Here is a 24,816-nt window from a genome sequence, read left to right as displayed (position 1 = left end):
GTTGGATGGCACAGCAGTACCAAACTCTGAGATTAGGGAGGAGGGGGCAACATTTCCCCAGTAGGGCAGCCTATCCTGAAGCTGGACAGCATCAACAAGCCTCTCCAAATCGTGCACTCTCGCCTCAGGTAAAAGCTGCCCTTGTCGCTCCGACTCCGGGGCTTATGCCGATTCATTTGCTCCTCGATTCCTCTGCGATGGAAGGGAGGTGATTCTCCTCGCCGCCATTTTTAGGGAACTGCCTATCGAGGAGAGAAACTTTGCTAGCTAGCTACTGCCTCACGTTAGCTGCTAGCTTAGTTGTCCAGTCGCCTGTGTGTCTGTCAGTCAGGCAGCTCGTTGTGACAGTTGACGTTTGACAGTCGTTATAGCCAGGTCCGCCTGCCTTACGTTTAAGTGAATTATTCCCAGCTGCTACCACTGTGTAACATGACAAAAACAACGGTTACTGTTTTAAACAGGGCACAATTTAGCCCGACATGAAGCCAGCTTGACCATGTACTTGGTAGGGCAATTGTGCGGTTATATTTGCGAATTAGCATTGCCAACTTATTAGCTGGCGAATTCCCACTTTGATTTCTCCGGGCTGCATTGCCTCGCCTGTGATTTAGCGTCAGCCCCGGAACAGTGCCGTGTTCAGGGTGACTGGATTAATCCAGCCGCTCATACCCCACCCCAACTGTGTGGATTCATTTTGACCAGGTGAGTTGGTCGCTAACTGTACACTAACTGGTGATGGGTATACGTGTCTCTTGTTGCTACATGCTGCAGTGGATCTTGATGTCCAACATTGGTTAGCTCGCGAGCTAGCCAGCCATTGCTATTTTCCAGCTAAACAAAAGTTGCTGTCACAACTTGTACGGTCTGTCGCATCGACATATTTAAGTCTGCCTTACTGGGCAACTTCACGGATCCTTTGTCAGCACAAGGGTTTTTGTTTTGAATGGCAATGTAACACACGAGCAAACGATACAAACGTACAGGGAGCAGGGCTAGCTTTTTTAGAAATTATGGTAACATTGCTTTAGGCTACCGAATAAGCGTTCTCTAGCTATGCTACATTTCTAATCCTCTTTATGCAACTATCGTTGCAAACAGTGCCACTCCCTCGTTTTTGTTTGTGTCCACTGTGACTGCACGTCTAGTGAAACTCAGCTTTTCAAATGTCTGTTTTGGACGTAATGAGTCGCATAGTGGCTGAATAGCTAGCTCTGTCACGGTAGGTGACATTGGTCTATCTATTTCCCTGTCTGTCACACGGACATGTTTTGTTTACCAGCATCACTAGCCAGGCGAGTCAGTTCATCGTTGTTATCATTGAGTAAGCGACAAGCAGAGCTCACATCCTTCTGCCGCTTACGGTTGTTTTTGAGCACTGACGTGACGTGAGTCGCATTCCTCTGTTTTCTGTGTTGATATTGCGTAACTCTTGCTCTCACTCAGCAAGCTACTCTTCTGCTTGGCTTATATGTGACTTCCCCGCTAAACTTGTGCATGACACATCGGCTGAGCTACATAACATTTAACATAACTCTTTAAATGTGTTGAACTCCCTCATAACGTCGGTTTTGTAAGTTGACCAGTCACCTAACCGATAGGCTAGGCCTACGTTAAGCGTTGCTGGGATGGCTTGTCAAATTTGCTGTCCAAGGTTTGATGGCTGATAGACCTGAAAACATACACATTATGTTTACCATGTATACTGGCTTTGTTTGTCCAAAAAACACTGCAGTATGTATGAGCCGTTTTTAGACCTTGTTGAACAGACTGTCCATGTTATTAATACAGTGAGGGCTAGATCTGAAAAGATCCTCTCCTCTTTTACTGTGTTATAGCAGATGTCTGCTAGGCTGTGTGTCCCTGCCTTTCTATCTTCTCCTTAACCTGTGCAGTGATCCTCACAGCTTTCCGTTTCTCGTTGATGCCCCCCATGCTTGTCAGACTCAGAACAACAGTGCATTCACAGGCTGGAACAGATCCCTGTCTCTTTACTTTCAAGGACTTGCTGCTAGCCGATAATGATGGGAGCAGGTACACAGCCGTTTTTGACTGTGAACATCTCAATGCAGGAGAAGCCTTTTGGAAAGTTGTTTTCTTGTGTATCAAGGGGTGCTGAATTTGGGCACACACTGCATAATGGATTTAAGTGTCTCCCAGGAAAAATGGATTAGACACTGGGAGCAAAGCCTGCCTGCCCTGCTGCTTGCTTATAGATCCCAGTCATTCAGTGTCAGCCACTGCAGAGCAAGTGCTGGTTCCACAATATGATCCACTGCAGCACTGCCTGCCACCATAACTTTTATTTGGTATTCATTTGAAACATATAATTTACCTATGACTGACCTAGTCTGAAACTTAGTTAGTAAAGTGATTGTATTGCTACAGTGCTTTTATTATACTTAATCAAATATGTATTAGCTTGGCAAAACAAATGGTCAATCAAATAAAAGTACAATGAGGATGCACATTAACATGCTGTCACTTCATCTTCATTGGATTGAGCCTCACATTTGACCAGCTTATTGGAGACTAATTTGTAACAGTCTAAATTATTCAATCTCAAATCAGTGTTACTCTTAGATCCAATAGTGCTTCTGTTCCATTTGACAAAAACAAGATGTTATGGGTAGACTTTGTAACCTTGGGTAATACGGGGCTGCCAGTAAGTCTTGTTGTTGGAGGTGACACAGAGAAAGAATTGGGTGTGTTGTATATGTTCACGACAATCAGTGGCGGACTCACACTGTTCGAATGGCAGGGGCGAAAAAATAAAAAGGGCACATTCCGGACAACATGTGGACAGTGACACACAGTGGCGTTTGTAACTCGATGGTGTTTTGTTCTCCCAGCGAAGCCTTAAAGGCAGCGCTGCCTGGAAGGCCCCGTTCGGGGGACTTGTTACATCTCCATGTAGCACTTACTTGTGGCACTTTGTAGTTTGGTTTATTTGCAGCTATAGTACTACTGACGTGATTCTTGTTGTTCTGAGTTTGTACCTTCATTGTTGAATGCACTTTATGGAAGTTACTTTGCATAAAAGCGTCAGCTAAATAGAATAGAATGTAATGTAACGAAACACCAAACACTGTGTTTGTAGATGTTTAAAAAAAAACGGTTGGGCTCATACAATAAAAAGGGGGGTCTGGGCCCCCCCTCCTGAAAAAAAATGTGCTTCAAAGACACTGTTTCCCCTAATTCTAGCGACTTTATAAACACTAAAATGAGTTGTTCACATTATTGTGCACTTTCACATTTTAGCCTAAGAAGGGAGGATGCCTTGCTGCTTTCATCTTTACTAACATTTAAGTAAATTAGACTGGAGAAAAATCAATGTGCCGCTACCATACAGTCTTTGACCGCTGACAGCCAGCTACGGAAATATTGAAGGAAGTTTTCCTTCATGTTGAGGTGATAGCTGACTATTATCGTCTCTCTTGCATGACATAACCTACACTTAAATGAGGACCGGATCTTGACACTCAAAAAATGTAAATACATTTTAAACGGATTATGCAAACTGACAATATTAAGTTTTTCTTACTTGGCATCTAATTGCACTTTTCCACTATATAAGAGTCATACTCTTAATCCACTTTTTGCTTTGTTATCCAGTAGAGATTTAAATACCACTCGATGTAGCTGTTTGTCATAGCGACGCCACATGAAAGCAACGCCACTGCACGACATGTATCCCTATAAAGGAACAGTGTAAATGGAGCTCTGGAGTGAGTGACACAGGATGGGCCAAATCCTCTTAGTGGTTGGTTATTCCTCTCCTCTGTCACCATCATCTCTCCAGAACCACTACTCAGGATGTGTTGTTGTTGCTGCTGTTGTTGTTGTTGTTTTTGTTGACACTGGGTGTCTGGAGAGCTTTCACTTCCTCCACTCAGTGAGAGCCACAATCTGTAATCAGATTGACTCCCCACCCCTCCATCTTGGTGGATAGAAAACCAGAGCGTGTAAGCCATTTGAACAACAGCGCGCACATGTAGGTCATGAAATTAACATTGTCTCTGTACACACAGCTGTGATATTGCAGAGTCATTTGTATTGTGCGTTGGAGGATGCACCTTACTGACTCATCTATTCTCTCCTAATTTTTGTGAATTGGCTAATTTGAGCACTGATCTTCACTACTGGTAATTCATATTTTTTTCTATTTTTTATTTTCAAATCTGTTAGATAGCACAAAGCTGATCCCACTTTTCCATCTACTATAAGTGGTGGAGATATTTTTCTTTCTAGGCTTGTGAACGATAGATAGATAGATAGATAGATAGATAGATAGATAGATAGATAGATTTTGTGTTGTGTGTTTGAAATAGAGCAGCGGTTTTCAAACTGTGGGGCGCGCCCCCCTTGGGGGGCGCGGGGTTATGGCAGGGGGGGCGCGGATGAATATGTAAAAAAAAGAAAAACTAAAAAAAAAAAAAAAAAAAAAATTTTTTTTTTTTTTTTTTTTTTTAGTTTTTCTTTTTTATACTAAGATCACGGCATAGCTGGACAAAAGTTCTTCTGCTTCGTTCCCCTCACTGCATTTAAATGCATTCAGTAAATAACAGAGAAATAGGTCTCGTTAAAGAAAAAGAGCACCAAGCCCAACCCAGAGGACCCTGCATACATTTTGTTTATTTTAAATTAATGTTTTTATGGAAAATCCATGTGTCCTTCTTCAATAGCTTCTAATTCATCAGACCCAGTGTCTCCAATTTATTTGTTCACACAAAATTCCTCATATTTAGCCTCTTAATTATCCTCTCAAAGTGCACCAGATTCATGCATTTCACTTTAAAAAGGTGAAAAAAAATCTCCCGGGGGGGCATACCCCCGGACCCCCCTAGGAGGGTCTGGTTCTCCACTGGCTACTATTCTCCTCCAGCAGGACATTGGAGGCACTAGCAAAAAAACACTGGGTGTGTGAATGACATTTAACTAGTCAATAATTTGGGCAAGTCTGTCTGCCTATCTTTCTCACTCCGATGCACACTCAGTCAGTATTATCCATGCTTAAAGGAAGCAGGATTAAAACACTGGATTAAGATGTTAAAATGTATTAAATGTGTTTAAAATCGCACAATTTTTTTTAGAATGTTTCAAAAACGTTTAAATTTGTAAAATAATTTTTATTTATTTTTTGGGGGGGGGGCTCCGCTGAAATTTGTTCTCTGAGGGGGGGCTCACTCTCTCACACTTTGAAAACCCCTGAAATAGAGCAAATAGAAAGGCTGCGTAGTTCCCACCAGATGTAGTGTAATAATCCAAATAACTAAAACCTAGGGATGCACTGATGTATCGGCCCTAATGACTGTCATCGGCCTATCGGCAAATAAGGGGACATCCTCTGATTACAGCTGTGGTGGTGGCTGCAGAGCTTAGTACTTTTGGAGGAATGATTACCTTTCTCACAAGATGGCCATTTAATAAACCCAGTATTTCAATAGTATTGGAAATGAAATCATTATCAATGTTATTGTAGTTAGATAAGACTAATAGCAAAAAAGTCGTATGGTATTGGTGCCTGATTGATGACAGTAATTGACATTCTATTGTCTTTGTCATGGATTTTAAACAGAACAAATGGATGGATGGATTTCGCATGCATCTTTTCTCTGCATCTTGATAAACAGCAGCTCCCGGGCTGCTCCTCTGGAACTGACTCTCTGGGCAGCCTGGTGAATTTCGCTTTCGGGATCAATAATGTATTTGAGATTTATTATCCCTCTCCAGTTCTCTCTCTCATCCTCTCTGTGACACCCCTTGCCACTCAGCTTTGTGTATCGGTTGCCTCTTCATTAGGCTTCCTGGTGATTTCTACAGTGCAGAGGAAATATATTCTTTTTGTGTGTGCATGTGCGCACATCTTGCAATACAGGCCATCTTTTCCAGATTCAGTCTTGGGACTCAGTCTTGTGTGTGTGCGTGCGTGCGTGCGCCAAAAGAAGATATACCTGATGGTGTTTTGTTTTTCTCCCTACTACACACTATTATATAATCTGTTAGATTTGATTAAATAAGTAAATAAAATGCCCAGGGATTAGATGTTTTTTTTTTTTTTTTTTACCATCCGGCCACCTACACGGCAGCGGACATGAAATCAATCCAGGAGCTGGGATATTTGCACGGCCCAGTCCTTCCAGTAGCGTACAGATCTGCATAATAACTGCAGGAGCGATCTGAATTGATGCACTTGTGATGATTTCGCAAATAGTAGATTATTTTAGGGTCAGCAGTCAGCACTCAAAGGCGTGAACAGTGGCCAAAATCACTGTCTTTAAAAAACATCAGGAGCCCCTGACCTTTCTGAAGAATGTGCTCTCTTTGGCCACCGTCATATTGAATGTCACCATCTCAGGCACTGGATGTCTGGGAACCCCACTGTGGCTTATCTAAATGATGCATGCAGCCCCCTTGTCTTTTTTACTAATTGTTGAACATATCAGTGGGATATGGGATCTCATGTCAGCGAGGTAATAGTTGTACAATGAACACCAGTGAGCATTGGATATTGTTTCAGGACTTGAGTCACCCTGAAGTTTACATTAATTACTTTTCCTCAAAATAGATATACCCTCTCATACACAAAACAAAGGGAATTCAGATGTGCTTTTAAACTGGGAACATTATTGAGCCAAATACCTTTTTTATAAATAAATCACTGAAGTGAAAAATGACAGGCTGGCTCCGGTCCAGACAGAATGTAGCGAGTAGTTCTGCACCCCTGTGGCCTTACTGTCCATTCATGCAAAGCCCATTTTCATACAGGTATCACAGCATTTTATATCTGCCTAATTTTATTGTAGTGTATGTTTGAAGGGTGTGGTGGTTGGGATGGATAAAGAGCAGACTTTGCTACAATGTGACTTGAGCCCAACAAGTTTAACATTTTGGATTTGTGTCACAAGATTAAAGATTTACTCCTCTCCTTTCAAAGTCTGGCCATTGACTCTTTACACCGGAACCTTCAAACTCACATCAGCTGAGATAATTCAAACTCGGGTCAGTGTGTTTAATCTCGTCCTCTGTCTTTATGTCTTCTTCTAGGAGCCCATGTCCTGCCTCGCCATGCATTCCTGCAGATGAATCTTCAGCTGCTTTGGCGTAGCTCAGCACCCAGATAGTCCCGTCCCCTCTACGTGGGCGACAAGGGACTAAATTACCCAGGATGCCTTCCTCTGTAAGGGCAGGGAGCCTGAAGGATCCAGATGTGGCTGAGCTCTTCTTCAAAGAAGACCCGGAGAAGCTTTACTCTGACCTCAGAGAGATTGGCCATGGCAGCTTCGGCGCTGTCTACTTTGTACGGCAAACTTCATCTTCACAGTTCACACTGACTTGCACAAAAGAGAAACACACTTGAGCTTCTCTGGACAGAAGTTTATAGATGTTAATCAGACATATAATCAGTTCAAACACAGAAAGTCTTTGAGCAAGTGAACAATTCTGTGCTTTTTGATATGACTTTTGGCATGCAGTGTGTGCGGTTAATAAAGTACAAGAGTTCTTGAACTAAGAAACATCCGAGATGAGAGAAAAATATACACAGATTTTGATGTATAGTATTTTTATTGTTGAAAAGTTTGATGGCAATGTATGTTAATGATAATTTGTTTTCCCAGGCACGGGACTTGCGCACGAATGAGGTGGTGGCAATTAAAAAGATGTCCTACAACGGCAAACAGTCCAATGAGGTGAGACGCTTATATTTATGCGAGTATTGCGGTAAAAAGAAATGCAATTTTTTGTTTTGTTTTTATATACCTAAGGCAATTCAATTCAAAATCAATTTAAAAAAAATATAAAATTGATAAATAATAAATGTTTTGGTTTGTCAAAGTATCAAACCATGATTTCTGTTGCTGGAATACACCTCACATCACCGCAGCTACTCGTTGTGTTAGTCTTTCTGTGCCACTATATAACACTGCAAGATCTTGAGAGATCATTGACGCAAACACTTGTTACTACATGAGAGAAAATTGCACAAAGAGCCTGATTTCTCACTCCTGGAAAAAAAAGTGGAATTCATCAAAGTAATTATTGTATCAATGAGTGAACTACTTAGAATATTTAAGTACTTTCAGGAAGTCCAAAACCAGATTACAAGCTGCTGGATTCAAAGCATTAATGTTGGGTGTAATTGTGACCCTGATTTCAAAACCTCCTTACTTCTATCAGACTATACACACAAACACACAGTCACCTCCCACTGCAGAAAACCAATCAATGAAATGCCTATTTCACTTCATGTCCCCGTCAACAGAAATGGCAGGACATTATTAAGGAGGTGAAGTTTCTCCAGAGGATCCGGCACCCCAACAGTATAGAATACAAAGGTTGTTACCTCCGTGAGCACACAGCATGGGTAAGTTAACTGTTTTACATGCGCAGAAGCAGCATGACATAATTAAGCATTATGTGACGGCTCACGGGCGTCCATATCCAAGTAATCATTCTTGACCCTTATCCCACGCTTTCTAGCTGGTAATGGAGTACTGTCTCGGCTCAGCCTCTGATCTGTTAGAAGGTGAGCAGGTGTTTTTTCCCACAGTGGATGAGATTATAGGACTTAGTTTACTGAAAAAAAACAATCATAGATGTGTCTCAATCAGCTGATGTTGATTCCTGTTTTTCTTTTTTTCTTCCTATAGTTCATAAAAAACCTTTACAAGAAGTCGAGATCGCTGCCATCACACATGGTGCTTTGCAGGGGCTGGCCTACCTTCATTCCCACAATATGATCCACAGGTGAGTAGGGGTGTGCACGTGTACACGTGTAACTGGTTAGTAAATCATATCCGTTTAGGAAAAATCAAGAAACGAAAACCTTTTTTTTTTTTTTTTCAAGTTTTTTTTTTAAGTTTTGAAAATTATTTCAATATGTTCTGGAGACACGCATTCATGCATTTAACATCAGAAATAACACAAACTATTTGGGGATGATAAATGCTAGTCTTCAGAATCTGTCTGTCCCACTGTGTGTGTGTGTATCAGCGAGCACTGCAGACACGCAACAGACACACATGCGCGCACACGCACACATACACACACGGGGAGTCGCCGTCGGGCTCCAGTCAGCCTCGGAAGAGTGACGAAAGAAAACCTAAAGATTAAAGTTACCCAGTTGACGTTAACTACACTTGTAAGTAGCCTCAGTGCATTAAACCTTCAAAAGTTAAAAGCCCAAACTTTTTAACACCTGTTCAACCTGCATACAGGTGGACATGTAGGCTAGTTGAGCGATCGGCTATATTAATCTGGAAATGAATGAAGGCGAACAAACGTGTTTGTGTGCAGGCGAACGAACATGTGTGTGTGTGCATGCGTAAGACTGGCACTCCCGATGGGCGGGGGGTTTATATACAGTGATGTATTTTCCAAGGTTTCGATCCCCGGCACCGGACAGGAGGGTGTTATTTGTAATAATAGTAGTGGCTGGTGTATGATTCCCACCATTTTTACCATTGTTTCCTTGAGCAAGGCACTTGACAAAGCCTGCTCCAGGGGCGCTGTACTATGGCTAACCCTGTGCTAGGACCCCCTCCAAAGTGTGGTAGCTTGAGAGGGGATATGCGAACATGTCAATGTGCCTTGTGTAAATTGACTTATAAGCTATATCCCATTCCAGAGACGGACGCGGTCTACGTGGTCTATGAAGGCTATAGAGACAGTGCATGAAATAGGCCACGCCCATCTTGGGGGAAAACATTGAACAGCGCTCCATCCACTTTGTATTGAAGGAGACCTGTCTTCTGCAAACAAACTTAATTAAAATGTAATCAAACATCCATTTAAGAAAAAAACGTTACTTACGACTCTTGTCTGTCCATATGAGTTGTTTTTGTGAAAAATTATTGATACTTTCTTGAAAAGCCACGACTCTTGTTTGTCTATATGAGCTGTTTTTGTGAAAAATAATTGAGTAGTTTTCAATATTGAGGTGTTTTTGTCCGGTCGGACCGGGTCGGACCCATCGTGGGGGAAACCGTTGAAAACCGTTCCATTCACTTTGTATTGAAGGAGACCTGTCTTCTGCAAACAAACGTAATTAAAACGTAATCGAACATCCATTTAACAAAAAAACGTTACTTACGACTCTTGTCTGTCCATATGAGTTGTTTTTGTGAAAAATTATTGAGTAATTTTCAATATTGAGGTGTTTTTCCCGTCCGTGAGGGTTAGCCTATGGTTAGCCTACAGCAGAAGGCTAACATTAGCCTAGCATTCAGCATACATTAGTTAAGAGTTTTGTCTCGATATTGAAAATTACTCAATACTTTTTCACCAAAACAGCTCGTATAGACAGACAAGAGTCGTGGCTTTAAAGAAAGTAACGTGTATTTGTGAAAGGCATGTCGTATTACGTTTTTATTAAGTTTGTTTGCCGAATACGGGTGTCATTCAATATAAAGTGGATGGAGCGCTGTGTATTGTTTTCCCCCACGATGGGCGTGGCCTCAGATTATGACGCATTATGCACTGTCTCTATAGCCTGTGAAGGCCGAACAAGCGTTGTTAAATGAGACGGTCTGCAACCCCTGAATTGAGATTCACCCTTAAAGATAACTTAACTTAAAGCGGCTACGAGTAACATTTAAATATCTTTTAAACAGCCTCATGTTTCCTCTCATAATCATAAATTACCTTTAACAGCAAACGAGACCATCAGTGCAAAGAAAGACGTTTTTATATAGTTTTTATTGCTGCATTTGATCTGGTCGTACACCCAGTCCGATTTTCGGTTCACGCGTGCATGCTCTATGGTCACATATCCGTATTGGTCACAGATTTCAGTGTGGCGCAGGAACGTGAATTGAGAAGCCTATCCCTCCTGGTGAGGGAAGGGGAGCGGGAGCCTTGTTTGAGACAGTTGTTTGTCGTCATAATGACTGATAACGGGGCTGAACCAAAAAAGAAAATGCAATGAAGCAAAGCTAAAAGGGAGAGTGATAGTCGGGCGGGAGGGCATTGCCAAGCAACGTATACACAATTTCACGCAGCGAAACTAGACTGCAGTGTTTACTCCTAAATGAATGAGCGGTAGCCTACTAAAACAAAGTTTACTTTGCCTCACCAGCATCATCAGATGACCATTATTCATCGGAAATAGTCATTATTTACAACATAAACACATTACCTCATCATGATCCATACTAACTGCCATCTCTCGTTCATTCGCTTTGTGTGAGGACACGGGGACTCGTTCAGCTCCGTGAGAGGTGACAATGCATCAACTCATTGCAATCAGGTGTGTTTAGCACTTACTGGCATTAGTTGATGCTGTGTCACCCATAGACTCACGGAGCCGAAAAGAGTCCGGTGCCCTCACACTTTCAACACACGGACACGCACCATATTGCTTCCTGATTATTTGAATCCTGCACTCCCTGCACGAGCTACAAAACAGCTTCACGACAGCTGGCGTCGTAATAATACTACCGCTTTTGTTCAAAGGTGTCGCCAACGTGCCGACTTACTCGTAGTAGCTTTAACTTAACTTAGATAACTTAACTTAACATATCCCCTCTGTTTTTCTCTCCCTCAGGGATGTGAAGGCGGGTAACATTTTGCTGACCGAGCCTGGGCTGGTCAAACTGGCAGACTTCGGTTCTGCCTCCATAGCCTCACCTGCCAACTCCTTTGTGGGAACGCCATATTGGTAGGTGGGAGCTGAAAGAATTGAAAGCACTGTTTGTGTATGTGGTAAATGTTGACTGAATATTGACTTTGTGCAGCAGACGCTAATTGAGCTTAAGCAGGTATTGATTCATGAATTGGATATTTGACTGTGAAAGGTGTTTGTGTGTATTTGCATTCTCACACACATTAGTAAAAATCTGCCTATAGTGTTGATGTATTGAAATACTTTGCTGCTGTGCTTGTTGTGGACAGTGTGCGCTCAAGATTGGGACACCATTTTCACATTGGTGTACTCTATTTACTAAACATATTAAAGATAGAATTAGGAGTGTAATGCTATATTGTATTGCAGTATTTTGTATAAGACTCCATACCATACTGTGCAAACGAATGAACAATGCAGCGCTGTGGTTGACGAGTTCACCTGTCAGTGTGTCTTGGCCGTTACTGCTCTATTTGGTGTTACTTATTCTTAAGAGAGAAAAAAACTACTTCAATGTGTTGTGTAACCCTGTTATTTAATTTCAAAGAATAAAGTGCCTTTTTAGTTTGAAGATGTATGGTTAAAACAAGAGTACTGTCATTCACATTTAAAGAGGTAAGTGTGACTGAGTATCGATGAAAAAGATCTCTTTCTTTTTTTGAACTAACTTATAATTATTTTTTGTCCTTTTCCATTTCCCATCCCTTCTTTATTTATCCCCTCTCCTCCACTTCATCCAGGATGGCCCCGGAGGTGATTCTAGCTATGGATGAGGGCCAATATGATGGGAAGGTGGATATCTGGTCCTTAGGGATCACCTGTATAGAATTAGGTAGGTGACATTATGTGTGCATTGTTAAAATGCAAGTGCAGGAGAAAGAATATGTTTCCATAGAAATTTAAAAGTAGGCTTCATACACAAAAAATAAGAAATGTTACTAAATGCCTGTACTGTTGTCTGACTTAAGGTTGTTCCATGTTTGATATAAGGTTTAGTTTAATCAGCTGTGATTTTGAAATTAGCTTTGTTTATATTTTTTAACTTGTGGTTAGTTGAGAATTACAGATACAAATATAGTTTCAATAACTTTCAGTAACTCTCCCAGACATAAACGTATCCATCAAAAAGGAATATATTCTTATCAAGAATATACATTGTTATCATTTGTGTTCCAGCGGAGAGGAAGCCTCCCCTGTTTAACATGAATGCAATGAGTGCCTTATACCACATAGCGCAGAATGAGAGTCCCACACTGCAATCCAGTGAATGGTGAGTCATTGTGATACAATTATGAATACAACCATAGTTTTTTTTTTTGATTGAGCATTATTGTTATTATGTTGTATATTTTAATAAAATGATGATGCTCATAGTATTAGTTGAAGATCATCTGTGTAGGCTTTTTTCCTTCTTTTTTTCCCCCTTAATCGTGTCGTCTTTGTTTTCAGGACGGATTACTTTAGAAACTTTATCGATTCATGCCTTCAGAAAATCCCCCAGGACAGGCCGCACTCTGACGACATGCTGGGCGTAAGTACACACACACACGCTGTACACACTACAACACAGAGACTGAGTGAGAGCAGGGTCAGGGTGTTAACGTGGGAGGTTGATAAAGCTCGCTGGTGATGAATCTCTCTCTCTCTCTTTCTCTCTCTCTCTCTCTCTCTCTCTCGCTCTCTCTCTCTCTTTTGATGTTTGCTCTCTGTTCTGTCCACCATAAGCTTCTATTTTGATTCACTAATCCTCTACTTCCGGATTCACACACACACACACACACACACACAGGCACACACACACAGAGCTCTGTTTTATTGAAGTAACCCAGATGTAATTACTGTAGAGATGTGACTTGTGCATCCATCGTTAAGTAACTTAGCAGCTGTCACTTAGCCCACTAATGGACTCGCTATTGCTAATGGAAGTTGTCCTTGGAGTATATTGAAGCACTGCATGCTCCATAAGTGCTTTTTCTTAACAAAATTAAGTTTTGCAATGCTCCTTTGTTAATGTTAACTAGATCTTCTTTATTTGGACTTTTGGACTCACTTTTGGGTGAGTGAAATGTTATGTAGTGGTGATTGAACTATGACTATAGGACCCAAGTTGACAAAAATAGGAATTTCCCTTTTTTACAGACGTGTTTACAAACTAAACTAACAATGTGATGATAACTTTTCCATGGACACTTTCAGAATTTTGAAATAAACCAGTGAAATGACTGTTAAGTTTTAAATGTGTATGTGGCACTCGCCCAGGCATTTCCAAAACGTCTAGTAACACCCGCCAGTTGTAATAGAAATCTGTTGGCTCTGGCTAGCTCACATGACACATATTTCAATGAGAAACAGTAGCTAACGGTATTACCATGGACCTATTGTAAAGGTATTACCAGTTACCCAGGCTACACAGGCTGGCAGGAAGTGACACGTGTCGTGACATGAGCTCAGAATAAGTAACAATGCTAAGAGCACAAAAGCCCTTCATCCTGCTTATTACATTAGTAACGTCAAAAATGTACCAGACCAAATACACCCAGCACCAGATGGAGTATAACAGATGTGACATTACTCTGTAAAACAAGTGCAAAACCAAATATTAGATGACTGCAGCATTACTATTCATGCAAAGAGAATCTACATCCTTGTTTGTTTGTTTGTTTGTTTTATTTTACTCTGGAAAAAATTAATTTATGCATTTTCCATCCAAAGTCATCAGTCTCCTTGATCAGCTGACTCCAGGTCCCACACAGAAAACCTTAAAATGTATGCATAAGAAAATAATCAATGATTTTAAATGTGCACCATGCAGTTACAGGGGAGGGGGATTTGCTGTAAACCACAACGGTGAAACAGTAACTTTAATGATGGCTTTATAACTTCAAACAGTATTCCAGGGATCCAATTTTCCTTTGAGGAAAATTAGTTTTTAAAGTTATGACAATATAATGTACCTTTTTTTTCTTTTTTTTTTACTTTTTAACTTCTCTGACAGACAAAGTTACATAGTGCACCTTTTCAAAAAAACAGCCATAAACACCAAGTAACAATGTGTCTGATGTTGTCTTCTCCTTCCTGTCATCCCTCCCCACCAGCATGCGTTTCTGCAGCGTGAGCGTCCAGACTCTGTGCTGATGGATCTCATTCAGCGGACCAAGGACGCAGTGCGAGAGCTGGACAACCTGCAGTACCGCAAGATGAAGAAGATCCTCCTTCAGGAGACCCACAACGGACCCGCAGTAGAAGCCCCGGACGGCGACGAGGTGTGTGCACACTTGTATTTTAAACTCAACTAAAGCAACAGTGCTATATTATTATTATTTTTTTTTTCTTCTTCTTTTTCTTATGATCACAGAAATACGTTAGCCACTTTAAAGGTGCAGTGTGTCGAATGAATTGCCATTGTTCACAACACACTTGGTAGAAATGAAATACACTATTCAGAAGTATGTTTTAATCAGTGTATAAAATGTCCTTTTTTGGAATGAGCCTTTTATATTTACATAGGGGCGGATAAACCCTAGATGCAGGCCGCCATGTTGCACAGGCATGTTTACTACAGTAGCACCGAAGGGACAAACTTAATAGCCTTACACATTTTTATATACAGTGGGCGTCCTGGGGAAGTGCACCTGTTGGAAGGCGATGTACGATAGAATAAATAACTAAATGCATCTTCACCTCATCACTTGATATTGTGGAAAGACTTGAGGTAGTGGTGTATTATGCCATCTTTAGTAACTAGCTTCTTGTCCTTAAAGGCCACTGTAGCGTATGTCATTTTTCGAAAAAGGGAGGGGTCAGCAAGGGAGCATTGAAATCTAGAACTTCCCCCACTCGATGGCACTAAATATTCCGAAATTATACACTGCACATTACACACTGCACCATTTAATGGCATCAGACCTTGCAGAGAAAATAACCCAGCATGCACTGGTTTGTATGCATGTCTGTCTGTCTGTCTGTGTCTCTTTGTCTTTCTGGCGTTCCCTCTCTTGCTCTCTCTCTCTCTCTCCCTTGCCGTCTCTCTTTCTGTCTTTGCTCTTTGCAGGATGTGGAGCCGGGCGGCGGGCGGACAGGAACAGTGAACAGTGTGGGCAGCAACCAGTCCATCCCCAGCATGTCCATCAGCGCCAGCTCCCAGAGCAGCTCTGTCAACAGCCTGAATGAAGCGGCGCAGGACAGCCGCAGCGAGCTGGACCTGATGGAGGGAGACCACACGGTCATGTCCAACAGCTCCGTCATACACCTCAAACCGGTGGGTGAAGTGACACGGACACGCGCCTGTTTAGAAGTATGTAGGATTTAAAAAGGGATACTTCACCGATGTCTTCAGTGACTCCGCCGTCGGAGCTTTGTGTACTCTTGAGAGAATGAGTCTGCAGTGCAAACTGGGAATGTTTAGACGTAAAGATATGACCCATTCAGGGAAGGTCTAATGAAATACTCTATTGAGTTGCATTATGGGAAACATAGGGCCCAGTTATTTTGGATTGTGACCAATAAAAGTTTTTTTTGTCTGTCTCCTGCAAGTCTACCAACTTTGTGCAAGTGCAGTATGACATTTCTGGAATGCCCTTTTTTAATTGACCAGATTGTAAGCATTGAAAATGCCAAAAAATAAATAAATAAATAGTTTGTTTGGTCAGACCAACAAGCCAGAACCAAATTCAAATGCACACACTTTAAACACTGCAAGTGATCACATTTAGGAAGCTGATACATTGTAATGATACTTTTAGTGATTGATCGATTATCAAACTATTCAATCGGTATTCTGATTTTATGTCAGGATACATGCATCGTGTAATCTGTCTCTTAAATAAGGCCTGAAAAAAGAAACATGTTGATGGATTAGGAGGTAGACTAAACCATGATGAAGTTTGGTGAACTGGTTTGTGCAGCTGCATTTTGGATGGATGTTAGGGCAAGTTAGTGAGGAGCTTTCGCACAGCCATGTGACACTCTGATTCAGAGTCAGACAGGGCACTTAATATTGGTGTACAAGGTTGTTTCTGGTTCTCTTCTGTTCTGTCTCCATCTCTTTCTCCCCAAACTTCCCATGCCCCTAATCCTTCTTTCTTTTTTAGTATGTTTTCTGTAAAATACCCTAACAAAACAATATGTTCATTCCGTTGCCTTGTGTCTCCAGGAAGAAGAGGAGAGTTTCTCGGTGGAGGAGGCAGCCACCAGTGAACCCTCTGAGCCTCAGCCAACAGCGGCTCACGCACCAAGGAAGCACTACCGCAACAGAGAGCACTTTGCCACCATACGCACAGCGTCACTCGTAAGAACACACTCGCCTTCTCATTCATGCATCTCACTCACTTATCTCACTCACTGATTCAATTTATTATTGGCTTTGTTACAACAAGGGGATATATTTTCTTATTCATGTTTGACAAAAGGACTTTGAAATAAAAAGAAGGGTTCTACATTTAACAAACTCTGTCAACATTGCTGTTGTATCAGCACTCTTGATGTGTCTTTCTCCCTCTCCTCAAACACAAAGTCCAATTTCTATACAATACTTCTGTGTCCACATCGTGCAGGTGACCCGAGAGATGCAGGAACATGAGCAGGACTCAGAGCTGCGGGAACAGATGTCGGGATACAAACGCATGAGACGGCAGCATCAGAAACACCTGATGGGGCTGGAGAACAAGCTGAAAGGGGAGATGGATGAGCACAGGATGAGGCTGGACAAAGAGCTGGAGAGCCAGAGGAACAACTTCGCCCAGGAGATGGAGAAGCTGCTCAAAAAACACCAGGCCGCCCTAGACAAAGATGTATGTACAACAGTTTTAGAAAAGCACACTCTCAAAATATTAATACAAGGGGGAAATACAGCAGCCCACAGATGCTGCACAGTGTGTACTTTATGCCTGTCTTGAAACATTTCAACGATTCCCCTTTTCAAGGCGTCTTTCTACGACCATTATTTTCTGTCTCTTACTCAATGTTTGTGTTTGGTTTAGCTCAAGACGTTTACCAACGATGAGAAGAAGTTCCAGCAGCACATCCAGGTGCAGCAGAAGAAGGAGCTCAGCAGCTTCCTGGAGTCTCAGAAGCGGGAGTACAAACTGCGCAAGGAGCAGCTCAAAGAGGTAACACGCTGATTGAACTGTGTGTTATTCATTTATTATACCATGGTCTGGCTGAATATTCTTTTCTGATTGGCTGTCTGGTGTGTGATGCACGCGTAGTTCATCTCAAGATAAATCACCTCGAAATGACTTACGCTAACCGTATTAAGTTTCCAAGTTTGTCAGCAGACTCATTTCGACACATTTCCTATGTTGACCATGGTAAACGGGGGATCATCAACTTGATAAGAACCCCTGCTACTTTATAATCCCTAAAATTACAGACAAATGTCATTTTATGAGTGCCCACCCGCCACCGATCATTTTTTTATTTTTATTAATAAATACTGAATATGATGCCCTAACACACTGAAAAAAAAACTGTGTGTGGCAGGAACTGAGTGAGAACCAGTCGACCCCCAAGAAAGAGAAGCAGGAGTGGCTGTCCAAGCAGAAAGAGAACATCCAGCACTTCCAGGTCAGGATCTCTGAAACAATGCCAACACTTTGCCGAGGCCAACTGCTGTTTTTTTTTACTCACTCAATAGAATCTGTGACATTAGCAAAACTTTTATTTTCCCATCCCAAGTACCGAACCATGCCTGACCCGGCCTAGCTTAGCGTTTTAAGATTAGAGTCTCCAAACTTTATTTTTTCAAGTCTGCATTTCAGTTGTATTGAAGTCACGTGGCATCAATCAATTCCCCAGGCTGAGGAGGAGGCCAACCTGCTGAGGAGACAGAGGCAGTACCTGGAGCTGGAGTGTCGGCGCTTCAAACGCAGGATCCTCATTGCCAGACACAATGTTGAGCAGGATCTGGCCAGAGAGGTACTTGGTCACACTGAGATAACCATCCGCACCTTCTTCCTTTTTTAGTTTTAATTTCCTTCATCTGCATTGTTCTCCTCTCTTGCAGGAGCTGAACAAACGTCAGACACAGAAGGACCTGGAGCACGCCATGCTGCTCAGGCATCACGAGTCCATGCAGGAGCTGGAGTTCAGGCACCTGGGGACCATCCAGAAGGCCCGGGCCGAGCTGATCCGCACCCAGCACCAGACCGAGCTCACCAACCAGATGGAGTACAACAAGAGGAGGGAGAGGGAGCTGAGGCGCAAGCATGTCATGGAGGTCCGACAGCAGCCCAAGAGTCTCAAGGTGCATATCGAGTCATCCACGCATTTTTATGTGGCCGACTTGACTAGAAATCAAACACACACACACACACACACACACACACACACAGCTCTTACAATGTTTTAAATAAATAAAAAATGTAAAGGGACAACACACATTAATTACCATCATGTAAATGTGCCAAATTTAGCTATAAAGGATCATTTTCATCTGCAGTCCCTAGCAGGATAAGGGCATTAAAGAAAATATTTTAAAAACACATGGGCATAGACGGATAAAATGACACAACCAATATTCCTGACAGCTGACCCTGGCAGGTTGGCGGCATGTGGAAACACAGTACAAGTAGCATATAGACACAGATAAAAGCCCAATCTCACTCAACATCAATTTGGTCATTTCTTCATCTTCTGTCTTCTTCAGTCTAAGGAGCTCCAGATTAAGAAGCAGTTTCAGGAGACGTGTAAAACCCAGACCAGGCAGTACAAGGCCCTCAGGAACCATCTGCTGGAGACCACGGCCAAGTCTGACCACAAGGCCGTGCTCAAGAGGCTGAAAGAGGAGCAGACGAGGAAACTGGCAATCCTGGCCGAGCAGTACGACCACTCCATCAACGAAATGCTCTCCACACAGGCCGTAAGTACCCCAAGACTAAGGTCTAAAGAGTTTAGGAAACGTAAATACTTAAAAAGGTCCTTATTTCAGTCAAGTAGGGCTGGGCATCATGTGGAAGTTCTCAGTACCAGTGCTAATGCAATGCAACTACTCAAATGTACCACTGTTGAATCTTGTCTTCACACGAAGTTGAACAAGTAAAAATATTATGAAACATTGTTCGTAGAAGTCTTATTTATTTCTGGAAATATATAATTCAAGAACATGTATAAAAATGTTTAAAAAAAAAATAACAATCCGACCAAGTATTTGATAACCATTTGTGTTATTCACAAACTTTGAGAGACAAGTTGTGGTCTATGTGTATAGTAGTGTAAGTATTTGTCAGGCCATGCCCCTGCACATCCCAAAGTAAATGAATTGCATTATTTTACAAAATAAGTCTTCAAAAATCATTAAAAATCCTTTAATCAGGGAAAAGCCTTATTGTAATTTAGAATGTATATCTTTATTTGTTTACAGTAGATCCTAATTGAATGCTTTATAATCCTTTTTAAATCAGTTATGACGTAAGAAAAAAAAAAGTTGTTCTGTATTGATGGCTTCCTCAAAAATCTTTCTCTAAATTGTAAAAAAAAAAAAAAAATCTCAGTGCTTACAAAGAATGACTTTGTATTTCTCTCTCTTTCTGTCTCTTTGACTGTCCTGCCCCTCAGCTGCGGCTAGACGAGGCTCAAGAGGCGGAGTGTCAGGTGCTGAGGATGCAGCTGCAGCAGGAGCTGGAGCTGCTCAACGCGTACCAGAGCAAGATCAAGATGCAAACAGACGCTCAGCACGACAAGGAGAGGAGGGAGCTGGAGCAGAGGGTCTCACTGCGGAGGGCTCTGCTGGAGCAGAAAGTAAGAAAATAACCTGTTTCGCTCCACTTTGTAGTAAACACTAAAGATGGCGTTCAAATTTTCGTCACATGACAACCCTTTTTGTTGACTTTCACATACAGTAACTGTTAAAGGCCTTTCCGCTCTTCCCATGATTCTTCAGTCCTCTCCTCTAGAGGGAGCTGTGGGTTTTTACCTGTGTTTTAAGAGCTGTTCATAGTACTGCTCCCAGGGCGCTGTATTATGGCTGACCCTGAGCGAGGACCTCCTATGGAGTGTGGTGTCTTCAGAGGGGATATGCGAAAAGACTAATTTCAATGTAGCCATTGATTTTAATAAAGTAACTTAACTTAGTATTGTATTGTTCTTTGGAAAAACATCGTTCTTCATTTTCTCTGAAATATAAAGACTCTATTTTAGTTGTTATATTTTTGTTCCTTAAACCAAGAATGTTGGTATCATGTATGTATTACTGTGCTCATCTCCTGCAGATAGAGGAGGAAATGCTCGCCCTGCAGAACGAGCGCCTGGAGCGAATCCGCTCGCTGCTGGAGCGCCAGGCCCGAGAGATCGAGGCCTTTGACTCTGAGTCCATGCGGCTGGGCTTCAGCAACATGGTGCTCACCAACCTGGCCCCCGACTCCCAGGGAGGCTGGGGGGCAGGAGGTCATGGGGCTCAGGGGGGAGGCCACTGGCCCGGAGGAAGCAGCGGGGGCAACCACAGCCATCACCACCAAGGGGCCTCCAGCTCCCAGCAGCCCTGGGGTCACCCCATGCTGGCTGGGGGCCCGCCGCCCTGGAGCCTCCACCACCCTGGAGGAGGGAGTCAGAGGGGGAGTGGGGCCGGAGCAGGAGGGGTGAGGAACAGCCCACAGGCTATGAGGAGGACGTCTTCGGGGGGGAGGAATGAGCAGGGCATGAGCAGGAGCGCCAGCATCACCTCCCAGATCTCCAACGGATCCCACCTGTCGTACACCTAGAACAAACACACAGTCACACACGCACACACATGGATTGGCAACACAATAATTGTCTTAAAGTGTGCACCGGTGTAATACTGTACACAGACACACACACCATGCATGCACCACACATACCTAACACACACTCTTCCCATCTCCTCGGCTCTCTTACATCAGTGGTCCCGCTAGCAGCAGTCTGTGGAAACCCAAAAGTCTTGAGACTAATCCAGGATGGCTGAGGGTCATATAAACAAGATGCCACAGTGCACTAGTGTCCATTTTATTACTATAGCATACAATGCTATATTTTTGTTTATATTTGCAATGTTAGTCTCTGTTGCCATAGCCTCATGCTCACAGTAGTGTATTTGATATAATCTACCATGGAGTTTATTTTCAAAAGTTGTCTTTGCAGCATTCAGTTTCATAGTATGTACGTGTGGCAAATCTGAACACTTCAGATGTTGTGGTAGCAGATTAAGGGTTAATTTGCATTCAGAACCGCACTGAAAAATGTGCCCTAGAGCAATTTCCTTAATACCACTCACGTCTTACTGATAGAACGTTTATAGAGATTATTGTTTATGTGCAGTAACAGGCGAATGAGAAGACAGGAGGTGATGTAGAAGTCTGACTAAAGATTTACAATCGCAAAATGGAGACGTTGGACAGGTCTAGAAGGAACATGTGAAGAGAACAAGAATGCAGGTTGTTGAAAGTGAGTACAGCTGGCTGTCACGGGGATGGCTGAGGAGTTACGGACAGCTTGAAGAATGTTAACTTAAATTCCAGCGTGAGGGACTTGTTGTAACTGAGTAGCATGTCCTCCATCCAAGAGGAAATCTTACCAGTAAAACCACTCGAAAGAAAAAGAAAAAACACTCATACTCTCAGTAGTAATGCCACACATATTTGTTTCCTCTGGGGTTAGGAGCGACTGTCTACTGCGAGCAGGGCCACAAAGAAGCCAAAGGCAAGGGTGTTGAGTCAGGTTTTATAATTAAAATGATCCATGCCAAATCTATGTGTATTTATTGAGATTGTGCCATTGTTGGCAGATGTTCAGTCATCACTTTGAAGCCAAGTAGATGTGTGTTGCCGGATCGGAGCAGAGAAGGAAGTCTTATCTTGTGCACACTCAGCCTTATTGGCTCGGCTTTTGGGTTTCCACAGGCCTCTGCGTTTCACTCACAACTGTGCACAGTCTGAGGGACACTGCAGCCTTATAAATCCACAGCACTAATGACAGGTATGGGTTTTCAGCAGCATCTGACCGATTACTTCACGGGTAAGGGGCAGGGTCAATCTTAGCTTGTTTGCCATCTTTTCCTGGTCTAATTTGGCACGGTGAATGCAATGCAATACACTAAGTTCTCAAATTAAAACCACGCCGGTTGGCCGACCTCGACCAACACTCAAGAAGAGCTTCACCACAGTGTTGTGAGAATGACTTGCACTTAGGCACAGGCCTCCACTCACACTAAATCTTAATCAGACTATTCAGCGCACAAACGCATACATACAAAAGTAAGGGATTTAGCTTCCCCAGTCAAACGGTATGTCCCTTTTCACACTTAGCTTATGGATGCATGTACTGGGGTAAATTTTTGTGAAAAGATTTTAGGACATAAGTGTGTTTTGGGAAAAAATTGCGGTAATTTTTTTTTATTTTTTAAGCAAATTGTTTCATGGGGGCTAGAGTAAACGAACAGGCAGCACAGAAAGAGAGGTCTTGCTGGTGGGTAGCTGCTGAATGTCTCAGTGGGTAGATGGGAAGTGATGCTGAGATCTCCACTACCCATGCCCCTGCAACCTTCCCCGGTCTGACACCCTGCTCTGTCTCACCCCTGGTGGAGCCCATGTCAATGTTCTGACCAGCGCTCTCCCCGCTTCCCTCCGCCTCTGCGTCCTCCCCTCCTGAGCCCACTGTGGTCTCCACCTCCTCCGTGATCTATTTGGGGAGAGCCCTCCAAGTGAAAGAAAAGAAAAGAAAAGAAAAATAAATATGTATTATATAAATCTATATATATAAAAAGAAGGATTATAGTGAAATAGAGATGAATGTGGAAGTCTTATTGTGAAATGCAGAGATGGAATGTACAGGAAACCTGTTAATAGTGTACATTTTGAATTTGAAAATATGGAAATCTTAATTGACGAATCAAAGACAAATTGACTTGTTGCGATACGGACACCGTGACCAGCCGTTTTCACATGAACGGTTTTCACTGTCTCACTTACAGCTGCGAGTTCTGAAACATGCTCCAGATGATCTGGTGTGTACGATAACAACACAACTGTAGCTCAGATTGCCAATGGCAACATTTAGTTTAATGCTGAATGAGGATGATTTTGCACATTATTTCAAATCTCGTTAAGTATAGCCTTTGCTTTAGCAATGGCTTCATTTTACTGACATGATACATAATAATTTAGAAGAACCTCTGATTAGTTTTCCATTGTTCATAGAAGACTCTCAGGCCTAAAGTCAAGATTATAATAACATAAAAAAATATATATTTTATTTCAAAGATCTGTAAAATCTAGAAAACAAACAAGCAAAAAAACTGCAAAATTCTTTACTATTTGACATATCGCATGAACAATATTTTGTGCACTTCCACAACCTAAATTCTTGAAAAAAACTGAAAAAATATCTTGTTTGATATCTACAAAGTAGGTTACTCTTAAGTGCACTGATACTATTTGAAACTTTTAATTCTGATCAACGAAACATGCGCAACAATCTTTTGTTGTTGTGACACAAAGCAATTTTTCTCAGCACTTAAGTATTTGCCTTTTTATAATTTCCCCACCCTGCACCCAGAATTTATAATCTTGCTGATTTTTTTCTTGGCTCAGTCCCATAAACGGAAAAAAACAACCTGGATGTGGTGATCCCACATCTCTTTTCAGACAGTATGCTGTTGTACCCAACACCTTTTTAATCAACTTTTTTTCCACCCCTTTAATGTTTTTTTTCCATTTATGCCAGAAAGGTCAATTTTATTTTTCAGATGTCTGCAGAGGGCCAAAAAAGTGACAGATTTTTAGACCTTCTCTTGTGTTTACTAGAACTCCCAGGTGTTTGTCGGGGCAGAGTCTATCTTTAGACCTTGGTCACTCTGAACTGGATCAGTTGCACTGATTGCACAAGTGATTGACCAGATTAAAGAGTCTACTGTGATCCCCCTCAGTGTGCTGGGGGCCGGCTGCCATTGGCTGAAAGTAGGCGAGAGGCAGGGTTACGTCTCTGTACAGTCTGTTTATCAGTATTCCCTTTATCTCCTGTCATTTGGTGGATCTTGCTGTTTTATTCTCCGTAGTCCAGAGACCTGTATTAAACTGTATTAAATTGTATAGATTGTGCAACAAGCTGAATGTCGCATAGCAGAAGAGAAAAGCTATTCCTTACAGATGACAAAGTGATTTAAAATGTATAAAAGAAATTCAGAAACAAAGTTTAGGGGATAAATTTAATATTTTGTTTGTGATTACTATTTTTTGTTGGAAGAGGGC

The 24,816-nt window shown here is 42.1% G+C and overlaps 1 protein-coding gene across 2 annotated transcripts; it reads left to right on the top strand.

The window, feature by feature from the left end:
• On the top strand, window positions 1-24,816 carry taok1b (TAO kinase 1b). 2 transcript variants are annotated; one of them, XM_080041061.1, is made up of 21 exons: window positions 1-128; window positions 7,045-7,297; window positions 7,617-7,688; window positions 8,261-8,362; window positions 8,479-8,524; window positions 8,649-8,745; window positions 11,543-11,656; window positions 12,361-12,452; window positions 12,797-12,890; window positions 13,070-13,151; window positions 14,716-14,883; window positions 15,672-15,878; window positions 16,773-16,907; window positions 17,173-17,409; window positions 17,599-17,727; window positions 18,101-18,184; window positions 18,416-18,535; window positions 18,624-18,863; window positions 19,266-19,478; window positions 20,174-20,356; window positions 20,827-24,816. In XM_080041061.1, the coding sequence occupies exons 2-21, from the start codon at window positions 7,166-7,168 to the stop codon at window positions 21,313-21,315; spliced, it is 3,036 nt and encodes a 1,011-aa protein (XP_079897187.1). In that variant the 5' UTR covers window positions 1-128; window positions 7,045-7,165; the 3' UTR covers window positions 21,316-24,816. The 2 variants fall into 2 exon arrangements, with proteins under 2 accessions (XP_079897187.1, XP_079897188.1); XM_080041062.1 differs by lacking the exon at window positions 1-128 and adding an exon at window positions 368-702.

This window comes from Ammodytes marinus, assembly GCF_949987685.1.
Source record: "Ammodytes marinus genome assembly, chromosome: 14".
Classification (NCBI taxonomy): Eukaryota; Metazoa; Chordata; class Actinopteri; order Uranoscopiformes; family Ammodytidae; genus Ammodytes; species Ammodytes marinus.
This window is presented reverse-complemented; position numbering and strand designations above follow the sequence as displayed.